Genomic DNA, 25,427 nt, shown 5'->3' with positions numbered 1-25,427 from the left:
TTTCATTTTGGGAGTGACTTCCATTGTGTTGTTACAAACAGTGAAACATTTGTATCATCGCAATAACTTTACTATATTTGCCTATTTTTTTTATTTCTTGCTACTGTAAGATAAATTAATTTACTCCTTAAAGAACAGTGAAGCATAATTGATTTTTTAATTATCATGATGTTAAAGCCACTCTCCAGAATGTGTGTAAATGAAAGAAGGCAGTCAGGCTCACCTAAAGATGACACTGGGGGAACAGGGTCCGAGGTCACTGGAGGGGCAGCCACAGGCAGGAAGACAGAAGTTAGTGTTTGCTGCTTGACCGGACTGTCTATAACCACAGACAGGAGATGAACACAGTTTTCAGACAAAACCAAAATAACCATCTGTTCGGTTTTTCGTGAAATGACTAACTTCACGCTACCAGTCTCTTTAAATAAGAAATAAATACTTTTTATGAAGAAGGATGTCTGTAGTCAGCCTTCAGCAGTGGCTAAATCCAGCTCTGTTCTCCTACTGTAAACCAAGACATCTCTAAGGTTATAAGGTTACTCAAAGCAGGCATGCTGTACCTGAGTAGTAGGAATTCAAGAGGCTTTTGCTTTGGAGAGTTTTGCTCTGCATAGAAAAGGAGCGGGAAGGGGGGGTGGCTGGGGAGAAGAGATACAAGGAGCGTTTAGGAATCAACACAGAATGGCAGGCACCAAAAACAACGCCGGGACAGACACACAGAAGCCGTGACGTGTCTCAGTGATACAACCACAGAGAGCAGCGAGAGGTCAGACACCCCCCCCCAGAGATCAGACACGTCCCCCCAGGGGTCAGGCATGAACCCCCAAAGTACAAGCATGAACCCCAAAATAACTGGCACACCCCAACTGGGCTGCACCTCACACTACGTCTGCATGCTGTCAGCGCTTGTGACCACGCACCTCGACTGCCCATGTCAGCTGGACTCTGACCTTCACACTGGGGAGAGTTCAGCTCTGCCGCACCGCGACTTACCCTGCGCGGCTTTAAAGAGACAAATACTGCAACTCAACAATTAAGTTCTCAGCATTCAGAAATTTAACCTAATGGTCAATTAAGTCTCCTTCCCCTCCCCCAGGACTCCCTCACACAGAGCCCCAGAGAAAAGAGAGAATTCTGAAATAGGGAAGCTGTGAAACCCCAAGAGGAAGACAGCAGCACTGAGGAGGAGGAAGACTCATTTGCTTTCAATTAGAGAGCAGTGCATAAGCAGTCACTCACAGACACATTACATGGTCTTATTACCGAGTGTGAAATGTTCCTCTACTCTGGATTACTACTACTCCATGTAATAATAATAGAAGACATTTTCAGTGTTCTGTTTATTTATTCAGGTTTGAATTGATCTCTAACGTTCAAACTACATAGTTCTACATACCCAGTTACAAAGCACAAAAAAATAACATTTTAGACAATTTTTTTCACTACCAAGGGAAAGTACTTCAACAGCAGCACAATAATAGCTTTACATTTGAAAGCAAACGTTTTGTACATTAAATATCACAAGTGCTACTTGCTACACCATCCATGTAATTATTAAAAGCTAATATTAAATCTATTCTGTTTGCAGAAAAAATTGTTTCTGCCTCATTAGCCATAATCCACTTCTAACAGAGCTTGTCCTGGGTGCTTCTAATATGTGTAATTTTTAAAAACAAAACAAAAATAATATCCATAAAGAAAGCATTATCTATGGATACAGAGCAATCAGATTCTGCTAAACAACACCACTGGAATGTTTTCATCATCCAACAGAAAAATCTGCTTTCAGCAAATCAGGTGATGAAGGTGGAATTAGTGTACTTGGATTTGGAATGAAGCTGCATCATCACATCTAACCTGGCACTGGCCAAATCCCCAATTTATCCTTATTTGAAAGTTCAAGCTTTTTGTTTTCATCAGGAATGCATATTTGCAAAGCCCTGATGCCCAGAGCCACTCCTGACGTCTGTCAGGACACTGGAGTTTCCTGCAGTACACACACCTACTGTACCAGACGTCAATTAGACCCCTTTAACGGAGCAACGAGTCTGCTGCGTCACTGATGTAGCACTTCAAGAATGAGATGCTGACAATTCTGAATGAAATATTATTCTGGGACGGTGTGAAGGGGCTTGGAATTAATGATCTACATATGCAAGCTTTTTTGACAAGGAGGACTTCTCAAAATAAATCAGCTTCATTCCACGTTTCCTGCAGCAACACGTCTCTGTCGGCTTGAGCATTTGTGTTTTGTCTGTGGAACTGAGGGCCACTGGAAGGAGAGAGTGGGCTTTCATCTCGAACCGAGGACCGTAGCCGGTTCGTCGGCGAAGCAGCCCACGAGGCCTCAGGTGTTTCAAGTGTCAAGAAAGGGAGTGTTCTGGAGGCAGGATGCGGGGGTGTTCATCAGGAATCAGCTTGCAGATATGCTGGCATGCATTACATCAACACTTTCAGTGCTATCAAGAGCTGTACTTCAAAACCGTTACATACATACTGCACATTTACCAACAAGTATGTGCAGTGAGAAAGCAATTTAATACAATAGGTCACTTAACACAAAAATAATCAAAATAAAAAATAACGCAAAATGCATTTTGGCATTGTTTACTTTCTGAACCATAGTTACACACAGAACAAAGATAGGCAGAAAGATTTTCATTTAAGATGTGATGTGAACTTTAACGTAGGTGGTTTGCAGGCCATTTTGCACAGGAAAGGATATCCAATATTTCAGCAGAGACAAGAGTGAAGGTTGCCTTGTGCTACAGAATTATTAAACCCAGAAAGGCCACTGTGACATTTTGCTAATAAGGAACAGAACAGAATCTAATTATTGCCACAACGCAGGAAGACACACCGAAGTTTAAAACGTAAACCTTTATTTTTTCTTTCTTGTTCTTCTTTGAAAAGATGTGCCTTGATAACTTTGGGTCAGTTTAAATGATACTCTGTTCATAATAAGAGACCAGATTACACTTTGATCTTCAAATTCTATCAGTACAGCTCAAGTGTTTTATGCCCTATTACAGCTTGTGGGACTTCAAAGCCACAGCCTGATATGGCAGCATGATGTTGTATGAGAATCAGTGGCACCGAACTAACCTGCACACAGTCTGTTATTAACAGTCTGTGTTTTAAGAGCTGCAATCATGTGGAGGGACTGTATTGTCAAAGCACTGTGCCTGAACTCAAAGCACACAGCCTCGTGCTAATTTTACAGCTGCTACAATGCAGAACAATTACAAGATATGCAATCTCCTCTCTCTGGTTTGCAATCAGAAAATAACCTCAGCTTCAGAAATGGAAAACAAATAGGCACTAAAACACGCAAACAGACAGCAGAGACACGACAGGTTTTAATGTAAGGTATCTTGTGCAGTTTGCAGCTAGTTTTCCCATAGGACTATTAAGAACATGGAGTTGGCTCTGCAGGTTTGACTTGGTACAGGTGGACAGGTTCCATGTGCCCTTGGTTAGTCTCTGTATGGCGAATGCTTCTGTTCCCTCAAAGGGGTACTATGCACAGACCCTTAGACAGGAGACTACAGTTCAGCTGTTCTGACAATGTTTAAAGCCCTCCATGCACGTTTATATGTTACTTTCAACGTGGGCATCAATCTGAGAAAATGTCTCTGCAAATTAACTCTGGACAAACAATCCAGTGGGGATGTTACCATAAAGATAAGAATACTAGTGTGCGTTCATTGTTCATGGATGTCATTTAGAGAAACTCTGTTAAGGGAGCAGCGAAAATCACACCTTAATAAGCCGTGACTGAATGAATCAGCCAATCCATCGATAAATCCACCAGGTCACATCTTGCAATCAAGCTCATACACCCACTTTTTGCCCACTCTGCCATTTCAGTTCCAGCGCGAGTGTGGAGAGTAACAGCGTGTCGCCTTGCAATGTGGGTAAGAGAGGAGAGAGGGAGAGAGGAGAGCAGCGAAGTGGGGGGAGCAGAGCGGGGTCCGGGGAGAAGGGAGAGAGGAGGAATGGGAGACACACTCACAGAAGCCGTTGATGTCCTGGGTGCTGGCGGAGAAGGGGTCGTCCTTGTGGAGGGTGCTGACCTTGGCAGTGCTCTTGTCCACAGTGCCCACTGGCCCCATCTCCCGCTGCGTGCTGCTGCTCTGTGTCTCCTTTTGCTTTTTGGCAAGTTTCCTTGAGGTTTTTCAAAACAAGCGAGACAGTTTCATTCACACGTGGACAGAGCTCCGAATTCCAGGAGAGGAACAGAAGAATCAAAGAGCACTAATCGCACACAACACACTGAGCAGAGTCTATCTGTGACCTGGAACTGAAAGGCCCAGGACCGCTCAGGAAGTAAGAATGCAGTCTACTCTAGGTCCCTGGGCCATCAAATGTATTTGATATGTAACAGTAAAATAAGAATAATAATCCACATATTCTGAAACATCTATTTTATCTGACACCTGACTCGACTGTGTTGTCTTTCAAGTCACAGCAATTTACGCCTGCAGAGAAAAAAACTGCAGGAATTTTAAAACAACAACAACAACACATAAACCACTTTACCAGAAAACTGAAATTAGTAATGGACAGACAGACAGAACCGCAGCTCTCTAGTAATGGACAGACAGAACTGCAGCTCTCTCCATATGTTGTTTATAATTAGCAGGGAAATGACAGGCACACAGCGGTCTCAGACATCATTCCTGCTGTAAAACAGATAATTCCCTCTGTATTCTTCACTGCTCTTATCTAGCTCTAAACAGAGCATCAATAATTTGGTGCATTTGGATGTAGGCAGCATTTACAAAGTTCATACTCTTCTGCAGTGACTATCTCAGCCCCAGGGCATGAGAAAGTCGTCATCGCTCTAAATCTGGATCCTGCTGATTCCGTTGAACCGTTTCCATCTGGCTGTGTAAACGTCCTAATCTCTGCCGCCGGGTATTCTGTGACAAACGTCCATCAAGCCGAGACCACGGTCAGCACCGCCCGGGACGGCCGGGTAATTGCGCAATAACTTCTCCATTTGCCTTTTACGGTTGGGAGAAAAATACTTTGCTGGCAGCTTCAAGGAGAATTGTATTACTCAGTGTTACAACATAAAACGTTTGTTCCATTTCTCGCATCACACTTATCTGCAGTTTTCAGCATTGTGTGGTCTTTCACACCATTAGGATTACAAATGCTTGCCATGTGGAACAAAGCGATTCAGGCACATCATACCCAGAGTGCACTGCTGTACAAGAAAGCAAAGTCATTAGGCATGCTCAGATTGCATGTGTAATGTCCCCTCACCCACAGCTGCCGTGGGGCTGATATGAGTAGGATACAACTACACATTCAATTACCAGATAGACAAGCTGAACATACAGGGCAGAATTTTAAGGGGTCCCATGTTTTCAAAAGAGAAACTGCATACAAAATCGAGATTTATCGAGGATTTTGCACTAGATTTATTTATTTCATGGATGGAGATAAATCACACATTAATGTATTAATTACATTCTTTAATGTAATAAAGAAATAACTATAATTGCTAACACTTATACTGTATAGTGCTTTTCTGGACACTCCACTCAAAGTGCTTTACAGGTAATGGGGTCTCCCCTCCACCACCATCAGTGTGCAGCCCAACCTGGATGATGCGACGGCAGTCATAGTGCGCCAGAACGCTCACCATACATCAGCTATTAGTGGGGAGGAGAGCAGAGTAATTAAGCCAATGAATAGATGGGGATTATTAGGAGGCCATGATTGGTAAGGGCCAATGGGAAATTTGGCCAGGGTGCCGGGGTTACACCCCTACTCTTTTCGAGAAACACCCTGGGATTTTTAATGACCACAGAGAGTCAGGACCTCAGTTTTTAATTTAATCTGAAGGACGGTACATTTTTACAGTACAGTGTCCCCATCACCATACTGGGGACATTAGGACCCACATAGGCCACAGGGTGAGCGCCCCCTGCTGGCCCCACTAACACCTCTTCCAGCAGCAGCCTTAGTTTTTCCCAGGAGGTCTCCCATCCAGGTACTGACCAGGCTCACACCTGCTGAGCTTCAGTGGGTTGCCAGTTGTGAGTTGCAGGGTGATATTCTGTTCAAGAATTCTTAAACCTGATTCCACACTACTGGACCTTGAAACTCTCTATTCTGTACTAAGCTAACGCTATTAACTAATTCTTGAAGGCTTGTTTGAAACATGTGAGCCAGTGACATGCCAGGGGCAGCTTGCTATTAAAGCACACTGGCAGGGAGTAAGATGATGATGATGAAGGAGGGCTGAGCAGAAGGACAAAATGCGGGTGTGCTACAGTAGCAGCTCGGATCCAACTGATGCTCAGGATTCACCACTTTAGTCCTGCCCATGTGGTCCTGGATTCACAATATAGCAGCCAGTGTAGAGGTGGATGTGTGAGGGGTGTACTTAAACAGGACTACTGCCACACTAACATGCAAACAAGATTCCAGCCAATAACATGCAATTCAACAGGGAGTTTTAAAGAGGGACATGACAGGAATTTGCCTTTGACTTACTGCATTACTGAAGGGGCCGTGGGACTTTGGAACAAGCAACCCATTCATGTTGTTGAAGCCAATACCTTGGCTACTATTAAGAAATGGCTGGATGAAATACTTGGATATTTAGCTACCAGATACCATATTTCCTATATTCCTCTGGAGATGACGCCAAACATTTCAATATTATTTTTGGCAGGGGTATGCTGGCACAGGTTGCATTTGAGGCACACCTGGATGAACTGCAGCTCTACCATTTGAGGAGCTGATAGCCCTGGCGAAGCCTGCTGCCTGTGCCCAGTCTCTGACTGAGCAAACGGCTCACGCCTCCAAAAGCTCATAATAAAACAGCCATAGTGGAACATAAGGGCTGGGAATCAGTGAATCCCCAACATATTCGGAGCTGCTGGCAGGGGCTGCAACATAAACAACTTTCTTTTCAAAACCCTGCATTATTCTCGACCAGGGTCTATATGAGGGAATCCCAAAATATATACATTTTTGTAATTGTTTGTTTTTTTTTACATCACAGATATAACTATCTTGGCAATATTGGGGAAAAAAACGAAGGCATTATACTGTATATACATCCTGCACTTCCAAGAGCCTGGTTTGCATTTCTCACTCTGCTCCGCAGTCTTCCTCAAGGGATAGAGAGCAAGAAACTGCATATTGTGACAACTGCAAAAGTATTTCATGTCAGCTTGTTCTGGGGGGATTACAGGCTGACAGTGGTAAACACTGCACTTTGAAAAGCCCTCTGAGGCAATATGCAGCAACACACAGCCACCTCCCTTTGCTGTGCGTGTTTTTTTCCCCAGTTAACTCTGCAGGTTTTAATATAGCAGCAATAAAGCATTGTGCGTCTCCGCAGGGCAGGCAGAGTGACGTCCCCGAGAGAGAGCACTGCAAAGCCACAGGCGAGGAAACACAGCAGCTCTCTCCAGAGCTCACCTGAGGCAGCGCCACACCCGCCCCGTGTGCGAATGGATGTGTGACCTGCGCAGGCTGCCTGCCTCCTTCAATAAAGGGGTTCTGATTATAAACCAGTTTACCCAGCCTTGCAACCCCCACGACTCTTGAAGGGCCCACGGTTCGAGTGTGTCATTATATAATGCTGTGTGGTTCAAAGCAACACTGAACTTCCCTGTAATCATTTGGCATCCTGAAAGATTACACAGAGCTAATTATGGGAATTTTCTCAATTGAACAGCCTCTTCAATATTTTCGTAATGGACTCATTTAAATGACAAATTTCTTGCATATTGTAAGCAGCAATGAACTAGAGATAATCCTTATTTAATGAATGTCAAACCAGTACTTAATTAAAAGGAAAGCTACCATTATCTGGTTCCACAAATTCCAGTGTTATGGTATTTTCTAGGTGTAACCTCACTAATTGCATGTTTTTAATATTCAGGACTATTATCCTATATTTTTTTTAAATCAATTGCCAAGTGTGAGTTATTGATTTAAAATGCACAGTTTGACTGTGACACAGAGAAAAGCAGCTGCTGTCTAATTGAGAGCCTGATAGTGTAAATTACAATCAACTGGCACTCCTATGGAAAGCAGCATGCAGATCAGGTAGAGCTATTATAAATACATAAATCTCCTCCCTGGGTCAAGATAACAGATAAATAAACACTTAAGTAAATGCAATTAGCGACTGGATGAGTCAGCCAGCATGCAACAGCGAGGTGATCGCCCAGCACAAGCTGTAATGACCAGAAATTACATGATGTCTGTCCATCATCGCCGCCACACAAGAGCTTGTCCACACCAGTCCAGCAGACAGACAGCAGAGGGGGTGAGGAGAGCACACAAGAGCTTGCCCACACCCATCCAGCAGACAGACAGCAGAGGGGGTGAGGAGAGCACACAAGAGCTGGTCTCGGATAACTCCCGACTTCCATAGGGTTAGAAAACAAGACTTTTCTTTTTGCTATTTTAACACATGGCAGGGGAGGGGTGGGTGATTAATTTGTTCATCAGAGCTAGAATTAAACCAGAGCTCTGAAAGACGAGGTTTGATTTTGATTTTGAACGTCATGTAGCGCAGACCAGAACTTCAAGACGATGACCGTGATCTACAAAAACTGTACACCTGACTTTCATTTTTTTTTCTTCAAATTAAAAATTCATTTTCTTTGGCTTGACAAATCTGTGAAAGATACCTTCCCTATATTAACAGTGTAGGTGTTCATAGGCTTCATGAATCAGGCTGCCTGTCAATGAGCCTGGAGACAGACCACATGGGTTTTCTGTGCAATAAGAGGCACGTTTCTGAAGGAGCTGGGGAAAAGACAGACAGTATAAGCACCTCATGTGCCAGGCATGGAAGGCATCAGTGTGAAAGGAGATCTCTAGAGCCACTCCACACCTGAAAACCTAAATGCTGATGAAATCACAAGCGTGCGGACGACAGTGTTATTCATTGTCATCCCTCTCCTCACAAGCTAGAATTGCCGTACCCTGTATTGTTTCACAATATATAACAGATTGCTTTACAGTACACACTCTAGCTCTAAATCTGCTGTTGTGGGTTTTTTGCACTATTGAAACTTACAGTTCAGCATCTGTCCCCCCAGGTGTGATGTGGGAGGCAGATCTCTGTGCATCTGAAATCTATCCTATCACCCGCTAATGAAGTGGCTGCGGCACCTCTGCTGAAAAGAGCACGTGGCCCCTATCCATCACCTGCCGGCTGTCGCTGCTCAGCTCCCTCCCTGTGCGATCGGGTTTTGAGTCTGCAGGTGAGAGCAAAACGACCCTACAATCCAAACAATAGCGATAATGACTACCCATCTCTCACAAAGATGAGGGAATTAATAACTTTCCCAGGGCCTCGGGGTGGCTGCAGCTGTAAGGAGCTGTAGGGCGCTCCTTGGCCCTCAGGGGGGTGGCAGTCTCACCAGAGCTTGCTCTGGGACGGGGGTCCCTGGGGCGCTGCTGACAACACTCCCACACGGCAGCTGCAGCAGCAGGCGGCTGGGTCTCTGGGGAGCGGGAGCGTCCTGCGGGCGGAGGGCCTGCAGCGCCCTGACCAACACCAGCCTGGGGCCATGGGCTCACGCCAGAGAGGCAGCTGCTCGAGAAGGGGCTGCGAGCGACAACAGCGGGGGATTGCTGACTTTCGTCTACATTTCAAGAACTTTGATTTTAAAAATATGCAGCTGTAGAACACAGGATCGAAACCCCCTAAAAACCTTAACATGCTCGGGAAATATCCCACAGCTGTGGCTTCTACACCGTCTGCAAGAAACAAATTCAATATTTTATCGTCCTCAAAACAGACTTCTTAAGACATTCTTTATGCTCACATTGTTGTCCATGGTATATCATTAAAATGTTTTGGGGTTCACAGGGCAATCACAGCAAATTCTGAATGACCTGTGTGACAGACTAGCCGCTACACCTGCAGGGATGATGTTCTGATTTAGTGTGTCCAGTCAGCGATGAAGTATCTGTCTGCTCATGAGGGCCTGGGTCCAGGCTAGGCAGGGGCTCCTCTGTTTCTTGGGATGAGAGACTGCCGTTTCAAAGGCCTCCAGCCTTTTGCACAGTATTATTAGTTTTCCCATGGGTCTACTGTGCTTATATCATGCTTTCACTTTGGCCTTATATGGTTTCCCATCTGTATCTTTCACCATCATTCCACTCTGTTCTCTACCGTGTTTTTACCCTGATTTCTCCATTTCTTTCTATACTCTGGTTAAACCAGATGTATGTGATAAATCATTAAAGTCTTACACAGCTGATGTCATATAAAAAATATTAAGTAATAACAGATGACCATCTGCTGTAGCATGAGAATCAAAGAAATCCAAAAAGGACAGCTTCTTTCTAGTGTCTTACTATGTTGTGGTCACCCAACAAAGAGCTGTCGGTATCTAGACCTTGCTGCTGAGCTAGGCAGCCGGGCTGACTTGTCGATAAGCGCACGGACGAGACTTCGTGATCGAATGAGGCCAAGTGCTCTGCTGTCCCTGTGCTGCTCGCCATCTACAGGCTGGGATCTGATGGACAGACAGGACTCGAACTGAACTGACTGGACAGAAAGACAAACAGCGGTGTGATGTAATGAGAAAAAAACAAGGCTCATTAATAAAAGCTTGACAATGCTCCTGATCCTTCTGAATCAGCCAGTCAGCTCTCCTTGCTTAAAACGCCAGGTATCCAAAAACGTTCCTGCTGCTTTTGCTTTCAGATTTCTATTTTTGTGGATGATAAAATGCTACAGTACTTGTATTATTTACTGACTCATCTCACCTTCAATTGCCCAAGGCTTCTTATTTCTGCTAAGGGTCACGGAAACTAAGAGCATCCCTAATGAACAAAGCACAGCCCCTCTGCAGTGGACACTATGTCCTCTTTCAAAAGAGTCTCGAACACTGAATCCTTTGTGCTTTTGGTTGCATTTCTATGAACATTTGAGATTATTTTATGGAAACTGGACTCTGCAACCTTGCTGAAATCAAGGGTGAAAATGCACTGTCTTTTTTCTTTTACTTCTCACACAGTTCTGGAAGCAAAGAAGCTGATCTGAAGGCATTTTTAAAAATTCCCCCCCATGTGAATAGAGCTGCATTCAGTCAAAATAACACCCTAAAACACCTGAATATATATATATAAGATATAGCCACTAATTCTAGTGCTAATAAAAACAGAGATAAGGAGGTGAGCTGTTGCTGCAAAGCCAGAGCCGAATCTTGCTTTTATTGAAGCATGGAGCAGTAAGTGTCACAGGCTCAGGAAGTCACACGATGAGTCAGAGGCAGAACCCAACCTCCTGGTAAGAGGTTTTTACTGTTTTTTGAAATAGATTTGTTTTTCTGGTTTTGATATGTACCTACAGCACAACAGCCTGCATTAGCTTAGCCAGAAATTTCACTTTATTAATAGGAGGCAGGTAGGAATTCTGAAACCTTGCTTCATCTCAGGTGAACAATATCATTGTAATAAATTAGGGCTTGATAAATTATAGCCATTCACTCCCTGGAAAGGGGCTTGATTTAAAACACCTGCTTTGTATGTTGGATGCTGTGATTGACAAAGAAGCTCATAAGAATACTGAGAATATTTTTCTTATTTCTTCTCTTAAAATCAGGAACACCTGCTCCAATTAATATTAACATCTCTGGAAAGATTAGCAGCCCTAACCCATAATCTACAAGTAGGTATGCAGGACAATTAATAACTTAATTAAGCTTTCACAGCTATTAAAATACAAACATCATAGAATATCTGGCATTACTCAAGCATTTGCTTGACCTGTGGAAGCCGGAGCCCTCTGTGAAGAGTCTGATTGACCACTCACTGAAGTGGACCTGTGTGCAGAGACCAGATCCTGATGCGTGGATCCTGCCCCGTCCAGCAGCCACACAAGCTATGACCCAAAAGCTGGAATCCCTCCCACCAAACTAAGCTACAGGAACAGAGGGCTGAAACTTGGCTTCCTTGTCCTTTCAAGAGCATGCCTGAAGCTACCTTTGTAACTGCAGTCACTTCTTTCTGCCTCAGAGCAGCCGGGCTCGAATTCTTTACAAGGTTAGAATATTATAGCAGCCGACCTGCGAGGACACGGTCACCTCTCTGAACACAGCTCCGGGAGCAGGGGGTCAAAGCAGCATTACCACCTCGGGGCCTGAACTTGTCAGATCTCAAAAGCTCAAAGGTCTGGTCCTGTTCAGCACTAGGAGACCTCCAAGGGAAGACAGGCTAAGAGGTGACGGATCTGTACATGGGGCTTCTGTCTCTGGCTCAGAATCTCCAAACGAGTACCACAACCTGGTGTGGCTGCTGCCTGTCACCCAGGAGCAGTGGAAGAAGTGGCTCCAATAGATTTATCTGTAAGAGCTTTGGGGTCCACTGGAGTGAAAAGTGCATGCATTTCTACAGAAGTTACGAATTATTTTCAGGCACTGTACGTCTAGATACTGTGCTCGCCTATCCCCGCACAGTGAGAAAACAGTGAGGTCCTTGCACTCTACTTCCCTGTTATACTGAAATACTGTAAACCATCTGTAAACTAATAAAGGGACTGGGCTGTACTGAGGCTCCTCACTGGATGGGGTCAGTAGGGCTGTGGGTTTAGCGCTAGATTACACCCAGAACCCAGAAGGTAGCAAAGGCACTGCGCGCAGCTGCAGTGCTGGATTTGCTTTGAGCAGCCTGTGCAGGCCGTGTCCCACATGGCAAGCTGAGGTGCAGAACAAGTGGATGGACTGTCCACAAGGGTCTCAAGAGAACAGAGCTCAGGCACGGCCTGTGCTTTTTACATACTGCCAGAAAAGGACGTAAACCTTAACCTTTTGAGCTCATTAAACTTGAACTTTTTTAAGAATCAGCAGTTCTGTTGAAGACTTGTCAATACTATACAACAGTAGCGGGGGAAAAAAGTGAAAAGGGAGAGGTCCCCAGTTCTAGTGTCTGTAAAAAAGCTGAAACATTAGAGAAAAAGTCAGAAAAAAGGTCAGAAGAAGAAGAGGAAAAGGGAGAAATTAAGAAGGACTGAAGAAAAATGTCAAGAACTTGTGTTATACTAAAATCTACTTACAGGTAATAAGAGTAGGAATACGCATTTCTTCTGAACCATGAAGTTGAGCCAATGGGACAAAATTGTGCAAAAAAAAAGGACAAACAGATTTATTAGTTATCTCACACCCACATCAATAAAGAAATGTTAGCAGAAAATATTAAAAATGACTGAGAATACCAACGATTGCAGTTTCTTTTGCACTCTATCTGAAAGCAGGTCTACCTCAGCCTACTGTGCAATTAAAACAATTAAAACCAGACAGCGACAGCCTTAACAGCAAGTGCTTCCCACACCTGAGCTTTTACACCTGGAACCTCACAACTCGTCACACTGAGGCTATTTTACAGGCCTGACTCCTCCCACAAACGGCACAGCTGGCATCCCATTTCATGAAAAAATTCTTAATGCGTTCAAAAGATTAAAAAGAACTTGAGTTCTTCACTGAAGGCCTCCATAATCCCCTGATTGAATTCCTCTAATTACATACTGCACTCCTGGCCATGCCATGTTCATAGACAGCAAGGATACTGCGACTCGATTCACACCGAAACCGTATGGTAACACAGTAACACCTGGGAGATCACTAAAACACCTCAATGACATGTATCCTGACTAATTAGGTCTGTTGTTGAGATTTATCTGTTTAAGGGCCTTTATTTAAGTCGTCATTAAGTTTGATGTAGAAAAAACAGTAAAGGAATTGCAAACAGAGGCTTTGGTCTAGCTGGTATCTTTCTGTTCTCAGGGTTTAGTGTGCAGATCTTGCACAAATGTGATTTAATATCTTTTAAAAACCAAAGCTACACATGGAATATGTTCAAATGCTTTTCCTTCATAGGTATTTTGGGGGTTCATTTCCACTGGCCATAAGGCCAACTGGTGGCTGACCTTTAAAGAATAAAACAGACACCATTTCTCTGAACAGCCCAGCTGTAAAGCAAAGCCCTGTGCAGCAGCAGCCTGCAGGGACAACCACCATTTTCAACAGGAGCAGGAATATTCTCCAGTTTCCCCGGTTCTGTTTCTTCCTCCGAGAAGCAGAGATTGGGACTGAAGCAGCCTTCTCCACCGGCTCCGTTTTGTGAAAGACTCAGGCGCTGACTTAATTGCAAAACTACAGTATATTACAACACCTATTATAATAAGCAGTAATAAGCTGTCTGCTTTGCAAAGCGTCTCTAATATTGTTCTTACTCTTTATAGGTTTTTAGCAATAACAGCAGCTGCAGTTATTACAACATGACACTGATAAAGCTACTTGTGATGTACTACCTACCGGTATAATGAAAGAAAAGGAATGCTGACCAATTTCTAAAACCCCCATTCCTGTATTTAACCATTTCTGTCTTAGCTAAGAAGTATTTTTCTTACCATGCTGCTCCTCTCTAATCATTTTCATGTGCAATGTGTGTATGCATCTAGACGTGCAGGATATTTGAGTAAAAAAACAGTTTTTTTCCTTGCATTAGATTAAATAGACCCTATTAGGCAAGGCTTTTGTGGTTCTCCGGACGTCGCATCATAAAAACCCTTGTTTAGCATCATTCAACATTACAAAAGTATTTAAGATTTACCTTTCGCCTCACACTTTGCTTTAAATTATATAAGGATCATTAGAATGACATTTTGGGTGCAACATATAACAAAGATAATGAGAACGTTTAGTGAAAGCTACTACTGTTATTTTCTCTTTTAAAGCACCAACTGGAAATTTTTTTACCCCCACTTTGAAATATACTGATCTAATCAACACCTGCTCTTGAACACTGAATAATGGTTTTATGAAAGGCACAACACAGGAACATAGTAAGTGTAAATGGAAAAGTCTGTATGCATCTAGAAGCAGGATCTAAATACGGAAGACCGAGGTATTTAGCAATTGTTTAAGTGTTCTCTTGCCATTACTGGTTGTTAAAGAGACTGAGTCTGCAGAGCAGGAGTGAATATTTATTATCTGCTGGGCTCCAGCCACACCTCCCATATTGTTAGTACAGATTCCCGCGCTGATGCCCTGTGGAACTGCAGGGTTTCACTCTCGTCTTCAGCACACAATGAATGTCACCAGTTTAAATATTCTCAGATACTCATTTCTTACATTTTTCCAAGGTCTCACGCAGATGCGCGGTTTAAAAAAAGGCACAACGGATTTAAGGAACAGTTTCCTAGAAGCCTTTCTAAGACACTATGAGAGAGAAGCTATGAAGCAGCCCAATTAGCTAAGCAGTTAGAGCAATTACAGTGACTAAGGCGTTGTGCAGGACAAAAGGTCCTAGGGTTAAGTGAGAGTCCACTAGGTTAAAATGACACAGCGTCTAGTTTCTGACTTGAAAAACTATGGCTTTTTCCAATTAGATTCTTTTTCTACAAGTTAACTTTTCACAAGTTCATTGTTTTTTACACAAGACCGGCCATAGAATGAGAAAACTAGCAAGGCATCCCCTCTGGTCTCACGCTTAGCTCGAAAGGACAGGAAGCAGGCCCAGGAGATCCCTGTACACAGCCTGAGGCGAACAAATCACATTTCCTCCTGGCCTGCCCCCATCACCAATGTGGTGAAAAACGGAGTTAAGTGGTGCTGCCAGACCAGAAATTAACTGGACGTCTCATTCCTGGTTTGGCTGTGCTACACTGTTAATGTCCTGAAACAAGTGACATCATGGACATTGTAATCATTAAAGCACTGGCAGGGGCCCCACTCCCACACTATCCAGTGTTTAATGAGCTCTTAAGTCTTCCTATCAGTACTCAAGTGCCTCCCAAAGCAGTGATGATAAATTGGACCTTTTCTCCACAAACTGTCCATAATAATTAAGCCACTTGAGGGAAAGAAATGGCTTCAGCAGCTATGTCCTATTGTACCTGGCAGAGCTCATTTTTTTAATGAAAACCAAACTGAAGTTTTACTTCATTTGATCTGGAAGGCCTGGTTAATGCCTTGGACGCAGCTCCATAAAAAATGATTTAAAAAGAGCTTAGCAAAGGACCGGAGGCTGATTCAGCTGAACCTGGGACAATGCAGGATAAGGAAGGGCCGTGAATATGGAACACGGTCAGAACTGTTTTGCACAAAGCTTATGTATGTTGTCTTCTTCTAAATCCTTTTCTCCGCATTAAAATTGAAAAGAGGTGCCGATGTTTCCTCTAAAGTATTAATAATCCCGAGGGAAGACTGCAGATCCAGCCGGAACTAGTAGGCTGACAGACAAAGCAGCCAAGAGAAGCAATACTACCGCAGATTAGAAGCACATATGATAATGGCCAAGAAATAAGAACAATTTTGGCTATTTCTACCCTTGGAAATTTTAAAAAACACAGCTAAAAACAACAAACTGTTTAATTAAAATTAATATAAAGAAGGAACTAACACATGCTAACTATTCCATGATAAAAAGGCACTGAAATATTTTCCTGCAAGTTACAGCAAGAAAGGCAACTCCTGAAAAGGTTAATAGGAACAAATTATTCATGATTTCAGTTTTATCATCACATTTATACAGCTATGAATTTATCAGTTTTTTTTCTGAATAGCAGCAGTTGTCTTGACTGTGTGTCTTATGTATATGCAGCAGCTGTTTTAAAAGGTTTGAGGTGGACAAATGACATTTAAGCTTCTTATTAAGACGATGATGCCACTCCTAGAGACTATACACGTAATCCCACTGGGACTTAATTAAAAATGTAATATTAACATATGAAATATATAACACTCCCTTTTGGCCAAGTAGAGACAGAAACAAACACACACATGCAAAGCACACATGCAAGCTATAGGCAGGCTGAAGCACACTTGTGCACTTGACTCTCACATGGGAACATGCAGGTCTGCACAGACATGAGCTCACCTCAGGCACTTCAACAAAGCAATAAAGCACAGCGTCATTCTAGCAATGTTTGACTAAAGTTTAAAATTTCAAAAGAAAACGCAAATTCAAATACTATGGGACTGATTGACTCATTATATAACTTAATCCTGCAGTATAATTCTTTTAAAAAAAATTAAAAACCATTATGCAAGAAAACAACTCATTAATTACTGAAGCATTTAATTTGAAACATAAAACACAAATAAATAGCTGGAATGTTTTCCAATTAAAAAAAAAACAAAGAACATCGATCTTATTTTGTAAGGTTAATTAAAAACATTGTAACATGAATTACCAATGTTCATTCATGGATGCTTAAACCAAGCATATGGGGGATCTCTATTACAGCCTGAGCACAGAGCATCTCCTGAACTAGGACTCCCTCCTCCCTGAGAAAGACAGAATCAGAGGCAGACTGGGCCCTGCCGCTGTGGTTCACACCTCCACAGGGAATACTCACAGCAATTAATATATTGATCCCTTTTCGACTGCAGTCCGTTTAATGTGGTGAGCAGCGTACCCGCAGATTCATTGATCAGTTCATTGAACTAAATCCCAATTTTCAGATTCCTGCTGCCAGTGGCCCATTAGCATCCTCCATCACCGCAGACGGCCTGTCTGTGTGAGTGTTTCCATGGACGCACTCATGTGCGATGACAAATAATGTTGTGTTACCGCTATCAATTTACTCAGAGGAACACGATCAAACACAGACTAAAACAGGCGGCTATGGACGCAGCTCACGTGAGCTGAGCTTAATTCTTCACCAGCTGCATGACTGCAAGGGCAGAGAGAAGAGTGTACAATATGTGCTAGTCGGTCAGACAAGACACAAAACACAGTCTGGACAAATGGTGCATTACCATGGCTGTTAGCAGAGTATCGATCCAGAAGCCCACTCAGAAGGGCCCTAGAGAAAACTCTGTCAAACAATTTGGCTTTTGAATGGGCTACAATATTTCCAGTAACTTATAAGGCCCGACAGCAAAATTGATGTGCTAATGTGTTAAATGTGTTTGTCTTACATGGATCCCAGTCATCACTGCTGGTGCGTCATGACAAGTCAGTACATAGACACTGGCAGGTCCAGGCAGGAGGGGTCGATGAGCTGCCATTTTTTAAGGTCTTTATGGACACTTAAACAGAACACATTAATCATCACTACCATACTCTGAGCCTCACTGTGGGCTTACATACAGTAACCCACATCAGATGTTCCACAGTCTAATGACTTTAGAGTCCTCCCCATATGCAAAAAAACTTGAACTGAATCTTAAGCAGTATCCCTGCTGGGGAACAAGAGCTTGACTCTTTCGTGGCCACATTCTGTTTCTTGGGGCAGGTGATGCTGCAGACTTGCACTGACGTCCATCAGCGGAGAGGGCGCTCAGGACACAGAGTGCTGAACCAGGCACATTTTGTATGTTAATGACCCGCTCAAAACCGCACTTCAGAACCCGATTTTCTTTAAAAGTAGGGCATGACACGGCAACTGGGCTAAAAGGTGAAGAGAAGGAGCTGAAGGTCCCGAGGGCTTTGAGGTGCAATCCACTGTTGCTCTGTATGCCTCAGGAGACAGGTTAGACAGAGACAGCAGGGCTCCAGCAGCAGGAGCAGCAGCACCAAGGCGCCTGCACACTTCTCACTGCTGCACGCTAGATGAATCTGAATGAGTGTGCCACTCCAGAGGGGCAGCGCCAGTTTTAGGAGAAAATAATGATTAATTTGACACCCGACGTAAAGCAGTTTTTTAAGCCTTCCTCTTGGCTGCTGAGAGCAGGCAGAGTGTACAAAGAGTGGTCTGAAGTGCAATGATTACTGCGCAGGGGGGCTTATGCAAATTCGTAGTATTCAAAGGTGCACTTGCTCTGCTGCGCATGACTTTCACATCCTGAATAAAACGCATTTACTGTATTAGTGTTGACGGTCTGCTGTTCTCTGCAGTTAAGTCAAACATGCCCGACCTACTGTATATCTCCACAGATACCAGAAACAGCGTTTGACTGCTGATTAAACAAAAATAAGCCAAGTGCTTGTGATTACTGCTATAGTCCACCTGATACGAGGTTCTTTCCTAATTTTAATATTAATTGATATATTAATATCTATTCTCCCTAACAAAAGCTTGACTCCTGGGGTAAATTCTTGACAACATGCTTAAAACATCCCAGACAAATTCCTCTGTGTAGGTGCTCACGAGCCAGAGGAAAGTGTACTGTAGCAGACTGAGAAGATAAAAGGGCTTCAGACAATTTTACAGGATTTGATTGCTAACCGTTTTTGATCATGTTAATGCTGGCTACAGACTGAAAACAACGGAGCTATAAAGCTATAAAGATTGATATTCACTGTAAAGTAGAAATGCATGATTCTGGGGAAATATCCACAAATGCATCAGTATTGAAAGAAATGTTCATAATGAGAACATGCTGGATAACTTGTAAAATTAAATAGAAGTACTGACACTATGCATTTGCTGGAATTTAATAAGCTTGAATAATACAAAGACATGTGAATTTACCAGAATATACAGGGATTCGTTACCATGACTCAAGTCAGTATACATTTTGGAGTCATATAAGCTAATTTTTCAGTTGACCAGAAGTGTGACCAATCAGTTTTACTTAGTTGGCCATTATTCCCATAGATTAATATTCATTTGTGATTATTCATGAGCTTCTAATATTCTGCTGGAGATATGTTCAAATATAGGCAATATGTATATGAAGCATAACTAAAACTGGATTCATTCACAAAAACGCTGTTCAAATGTTTATAATAAAACTGCTTGTTCAAGTCTAAATCATGGGGCGCAGTTCATCAGATTTCACAGCATTAGTTTCACTGAAGAACACACATGGAAAAGACAAGAAACTCCTCAATCCTGATATATGAGAGCCCTACCATGTGGCCAAATCACATGAGCAGTCGTCTTCATTCTCATGCATGGTCACTGTATGCATTCTCCTACATACACAATGCACGAGAATATAGATCTCTGGAACTTCATGAAGTTTCATTAATGTGGCACAGGTAATACCATCAAGATATAATCTAACATATGCAACCTACTGCACACAAACCTTCTGATGGGCTCGAGGCAGCCATGTTTTTAACTTAGCTACCTGACAAGAATAAGGTTGCACAACAATGAGATTAGACTTCAGTTTAAGAGTATAACAGTACGAACTGCTCATAAATATCGCCACTGTTTTATTCACTTTTGCAGTTCTGGACAGGATTCCTATTGATAGATACTGTCAGAAGAAGCTGAACGAAAACCAGGGCATCCCCTGGCCAATCATCAGGGCTGCCTTCTTGTGAGAAGAGATCAACTATGAGGAGAGCAGAGAGCAGCAACCACTCACAGCAAACTGTGCTGTCGCTCTTCTTCAAGACTCTTCTGACACAGCACCGCACATAACGTTAACGTGCACTGTGTTCAGTCACCATGGTAACCAGAATGGTTAACTTTGACCACTATTTAAACAATTTTAAGTTTGTTGATCAGTTTTATGGAATACTACAATTTAAATATCATTATTTAAACACATGCATTTTTGCTTTCTGGATATATTAAATAAATGAGCCAGTTTGATGAGTGAGTTTCATTTGTACCTTATCCTGTCGACCTGGCCATAACTGCAGGTTCCCTCTGACACATCGAAGACAGGGTGGGATAGCACAGCATGATGCACCGCAAGGGAGCAGGCCAATAGGAACAGGGCAGCAGCGGCCAGGCGTACAGACTCCTGACCCAGACAACCCCCAGGAGCCACTCACAAACCATAAAACTTGATTTTGTCTTTCTGTTTCCCTGCAGCTTCTAGCTCTGACCCCATGAGAGCCCACTGGCCAGCGCTGTGCAATTTGTAGTAGAGGTCTAAGGCTTGACTTAGTGTTGGCTTTGGTACTGAATCTTAATGGAAAGTCCTTCGCTTAGAGAACAAGAGTGCTAGCTTATTCCACGTCTGCAAATTTCACATGGCTGTCTGTACTCTATTTGCATAACTGATGAAGACCTCCTGCAGATTCTGCCTGCTCTTTAATTCTTGCCTGACTAGTAGGGCACCAGCAAGCAGTGCTTGAGAAATGCCTGCAGGGGCTCTAGATGAATGCAAGTAACTTCATTTTTTTTCCTAAATAAAAGTAAGACAAAACAACAGCCTGAGCAAGCTTGCTCAGTAGATAATGTTCTCGAATATTTACACATCCATCATTTCAAGGCAGTGACAGGCTGGGGAGCAGATAGGTGCACTGTGCCATCTATGTGGTGGAGGAACACTAGGCTGCCTGCATGTGCTCTCTAAGGCTGGGATTCAATCCAAATCAAAACAGAACCTGCGCTTCCTTAGAACTCCAGAAGTTCTCACTGAGCTCTTGCCCTCCTTGAATTAGGAATTATAACCAGGAAACTCCTTGAATACCCAAAGATTTTCATGCGTTTTTTCGGATGAAGATCTTATTGAAGGGTCAGAGCATTTGTCTTCATGTTGTTGGGGTTGGGGTGAGAGTTTATCTGCTTAAGCTGCATATGGTTCTCCTTCATTTTCCTCTTCTCAGAGCCCCCTGTAACCATCTCACCACCCGAGTTCCACACTCTTCAGAGCCAAAAACACAGCCCACATCCCAGGGAAAAGCTGTCTTCACTCAAGTGTTTCCACAAATATCTGATCGCACTGGGAAACTATGAGAAAGCTACCCAGCTGGCATTCCAGGGCACTGTCCTGCATCACCCCTCCCCTTGAATCCCCAGCTTCTTCTCTCCTTCCCTGCCATTCAGTTTCCAGCTCTTATTTAAATACAACCTCGGCACCACTGCCACCCACCTCTCCTCTTTCAGCACTAATTCCCCAGTGTCCTACTTTAATTAATACATTAGTTATGGTAGAGAAAAGAAGTCTCTATACATCACCAGCTAACCAATAATCCAGCTTCTCTACAGCTGTTCCCAGGGGAAGTATATCCAGTTGCTTGGTGCACTATTACTGATACAGTAAATACCTAAATTAAACATGTTTTCTCTGCTATGCAAAATGGCATTATTCTGCTGCTGAGTGTCAATATTATTTATTTTAATATATTATTATATTAATGACAAGCAAGCATCATTATTAGCATCAATATAAAGACAGGGGTCTTTATATTGGTACTGATTTTGCACGTCTGAAATCCTCTGCTTTTCTAGACAAAAGGCCAGAGAGCTGCTGTCGCCACGCAGGACTCCCACGTAACCCTGTAACAGCCAATCAGACAAATCTGATTCCTTTATCTCATGAGATTTTATCTGGGGTCCAGACTCATTCTGATGCCTCAGAAGATAACAGAACTGCAAGACAACAGCTGAGAGTTAGGTACTTTTCTCTGTAGCCTTCAGTTAATTTTAACTTCAGGCTGCTTTTTCTACAGCACAGACAAGTGAAATAACCTTCTTAACTTTCAACTTTAGAAGCTAAACTGTCTCGAAACCCTAATAGAGGTACTTGCCTTAAAATCACAGGGGTGAGACATACAAATGTTGTCCTCTTTCCTCCCTTGTGAACAGAGGTTTTTCTGTAGTATTTATAGATACACTGTCCCTATAATGACTCTGCAGAACAGTTTGCCCTTCCAAACCCTTCTGTTTTTGCCAGATTATCAAGACTCTGAGGACAGCTACAGTAATAGTGAAGTGTGGGAGCCATTATCAATCACAATAGAAATGTATAGTTTGATATTATGAAGAGCCTCAGGTCAAAGATCCCTTTTGCTCCAGAGTGCTTTATGTGCAAAGTAAGAGAACAATAAAGGATGCTTTATGTGCAATTACATCATGATGAATACTTTCTTTTATCAAACTAATTATAGATTTAGAACACCTAAATGTAGTGTAATGCCTTGTTTTTCTATTCAAAGAAATGATGCAAAAAATAAAAAAATAAAAAAATTTGGTGATCGTTTGTTGCAAAATGGCACGTATGTAATTAGGGGGATTCCAGAGAACAGAGACGCAGACAGAGATGCAATGGGATTAAAGCCAGTGTGCATGTTACTGCAGACAGAAGAAAGGTGCGTGTGCCCACAGCTCCTCGCCCCTCGGCCTGGATAGCTCCTACGACAGCAGCACGCCGAGTCAACCCTGGATGGGAGCTTGCTTGCACTTGCAACACTGGGAAACACTACCGGCTTCACATCTGCTCTTTTTACCTTCGCTTGACAGTGAGCACCACGCCCAGCAGGATAATGACAAACATGAGGATTCCCGCGATGACCCCCGCCATCTTCACTGTGCTGTCCACCTGCTTCTCCGGCTCCACGGCGTTGGAGTTCTGCGTGGAGGCGCCTGGAAACGCGACACAGACATCAAGAGACAGAGAGGGGGTATTTACCAAAGGCACTGCTGCTGTACAGACGTGCACCAATGCCACATACAAGAAAAAACGACAAAAAACACACAAATAAAAAACAAACATCTACAGTACAAGACGAGTCGAAAGTGTGGGGGTGGCATGCGAATTTGAGTTCCAGTCCACATCATCGCCACCACTGCAGAAGCACCACCCTGGGGTCACCACGCAGTCTCTCTGCAAGAGTGGCTCACGAGCAGCACTGCCACAACAACCATGCCACCTCCCTTCAAACTGCCAAGCAAAGCACACATTTAGTGCTGTACGTCTTACACTGACGCACGACCCATGAGGTTCAAGAAATGCCAGGAACAGTTTAGACTTGTGACAGTGACCCGTCACAATGCAAATGATGTCTAGCACATTCAAAAAACGTTTCTAAGATAAAGAATCTACCTATATATTCAGAGTCTAGCCACTTGAATTTAGGGTCAAGTTTACAGTCTGTTTTAGTCTGGTTGTTACTATTACTATTCTACACAGTTAGCTAACAAAATCAGTACTGATCAATTTAAAACACATATGAACAACCGTAACAAATAAATATAAAATAAAAGAACAAATGAATTGGGTTAAACGTGGTTAACATTCTTGCAGAAACTTGTGAAAAACCTTTTACGCAGTGCTGTCTGATTTACGAGCCTTGCGCTGTACTCGTACATGATACAATGCGTGAGCACAGTACACAGGGCTGGAGATGTAAGAGATCTGAAAGGCATCACATGTGAAATAAATAATTCAATGAACATGAGAGGAAAGGTAGGGCAGCGTCCCACTTCATCACATCATCAGTGCAAAACATGACCGACTGAAAGCAACACTACTGACTCTGATGGGAGAACTTGCGCAATATGTTGCTATTAAAGAAAATGAAACATCAAGCTCTTGGCATCTTAGCCTGATCTTCAGTTACAAGCACATGGTCGAAACGACAGTGACTCCAGAGACACAGCTGCAGGGGTTCCCTATGAGTGCAGTGGTTTCCGAATTCACCCATAGATGACACTGTGCAGCTTTGAAGAGGCAACAAAGAAACACTGCCGCTCATCATATCAGAGACAGAAATAAGAATAATTTCCATAGCAGCTGGATCCATTTCCAGCTTACCAGCTGCAGACTCTGAAAGGTAAACCAGTATTGTGCCCTGAATATTTGCTTCTTTGCATTCACAGACACACCGAAAGTAAATGCGTAGCAGAGCCCGCAAGATTGTAAAACGTTACACAGATCGACCTGCTGTGCAAAGGAAATCTTAATTCCATTCCTGCACAGGCACAATAAGAAACCAACTGGCCTAACAGTCCTGTTACCATCTGACAGACGGCCATATCTGAGGGAGAAAGCGAGCTCTGTGTGCTCAGCTAATCCATGTGCTTCACGGGTGCAAAGACTAACAAGTCAGAAGAAATGGGCATTAGAAGAGTCAACACTGCAAAGCCCTTGCTATAAAAACAGCTCAGAAGATTACAACCTTTTAGTTCTTTTAAATGGGGAGAGAACACTGTGAAATTAACATGACAAATAAATTAATAATTGCATTGATAGTGTAGGTATTAGAGGCAGACTCCTAATGAATGCAAACTAAAGTGGATACAGTGCCTTGGCGAGCCATTAAAACTGCCTAATGCACCAACTTGTGTGTGTGTGGGCGTCTTCAATTCATTTTTAACTTCAGGCTGTTTTTTCAGCAGCACAAAGACAAGTGAGATAACCTTCTTAACTTTCAGCTTTAGAAGCTACAGGCCTTCCGATTTTCTTAAGTAATGCTCCAGAACGGTCTCAAAACCCTAATAGAGGTAATTTGCCTTAAAAGCACAGGGGTGAGATGTGTACAGATTAAGTCCTCTTTCCTCCCTTCCTCTTCCCCCTAAGGCTTTCTCTGCAGTATTTATAGTTGCACTGTCCAGCTAATGACTCAGAAGACACCTTGCTTTTTTTAACCATTCTGCTCATCCTTTTAACAATTTTTTTCAAGATTATCAAGACCACAAGAACAGCTAATAGGAAGCTTGGGTTGAAAAAATAAATAAATCTAGTGGGATACTCTTAAAGCATCTCTTCAGATTTCTGGAACAGCAGGAACACAAAGCTTTTGGATCCATTAGAAGCCAGATGAGGAAAATGAGGCTTTGAGCTGATTTC

At 42.9% G+C, this 25,427-nt stretch overlaps 1 protein-coding gene across 13 annotated transcripts in view; it reads right to left on the bottom strand.

Annotated features, from left to right (window-relative positions):
- Nucleotides 1-25,427, bottom strand: part of ptprt (protein tyrosine phosphatase receptor type T) — a 190,992-nt gene that overhangs the window by 30,458 nt on the left and 135,107 nt on the right. For 3 of the 13 annotated variants that reach the window (XM_088607904.1, XM_088607906.1, XM_088607909.1), the window contains 5 exons: nucleotides 23,086-23,221; nucleotides 13,055-13,084; nucleotides 4,016-4,167; nucleotides 561-638; nucleotides 224-319 (listed from right to left, as the gene is read on the bottom strand). In XM_088607904.1, the coding sequence (XP_088464030.1) occupies nucleotides 224-319; nucleotides 561-638; nucleotides 4,016-4,167; nucleotides 13,055-13,084; nucleotides 23,086-23,221 (492 nt within the window). The remainder of the gene's footprint in view (nucleotides 1-223; nucleotides 320-560; nucleotides 639-4,015; nucleotides 4,168-13,054; nucleotides 13,085-23,085; nucleotides 23,222-25,427) is intronic. The other 10 variants (XM_088607908.1, XM_088607913.1, XM_088607917.1 and 7 more) reach the window with 6 other exon arrangements.

Source organism: Lepisosteus platostomus, chromosome 15 (assembly GCF_059453375.1).
Source record: "Lepisosteus platostomus isolate fLepPlt1 chromosome 15, fLepPlt1.hap1, whole genome shotgun sequence".
In the NCBI taxonomy this organism is placed as follows: domain Eukaryota; kingdom Metazoa; phylum Chordata; class Actinopteri; order Semionotiformes; family Lepisosteidae; genus Lepisosteus; species Lepisosteus platostomus.
Note: the sequence above shows the minus strand (reverse complement) of the source record. Positions and strands in the feature narration are given on the sequence as shown.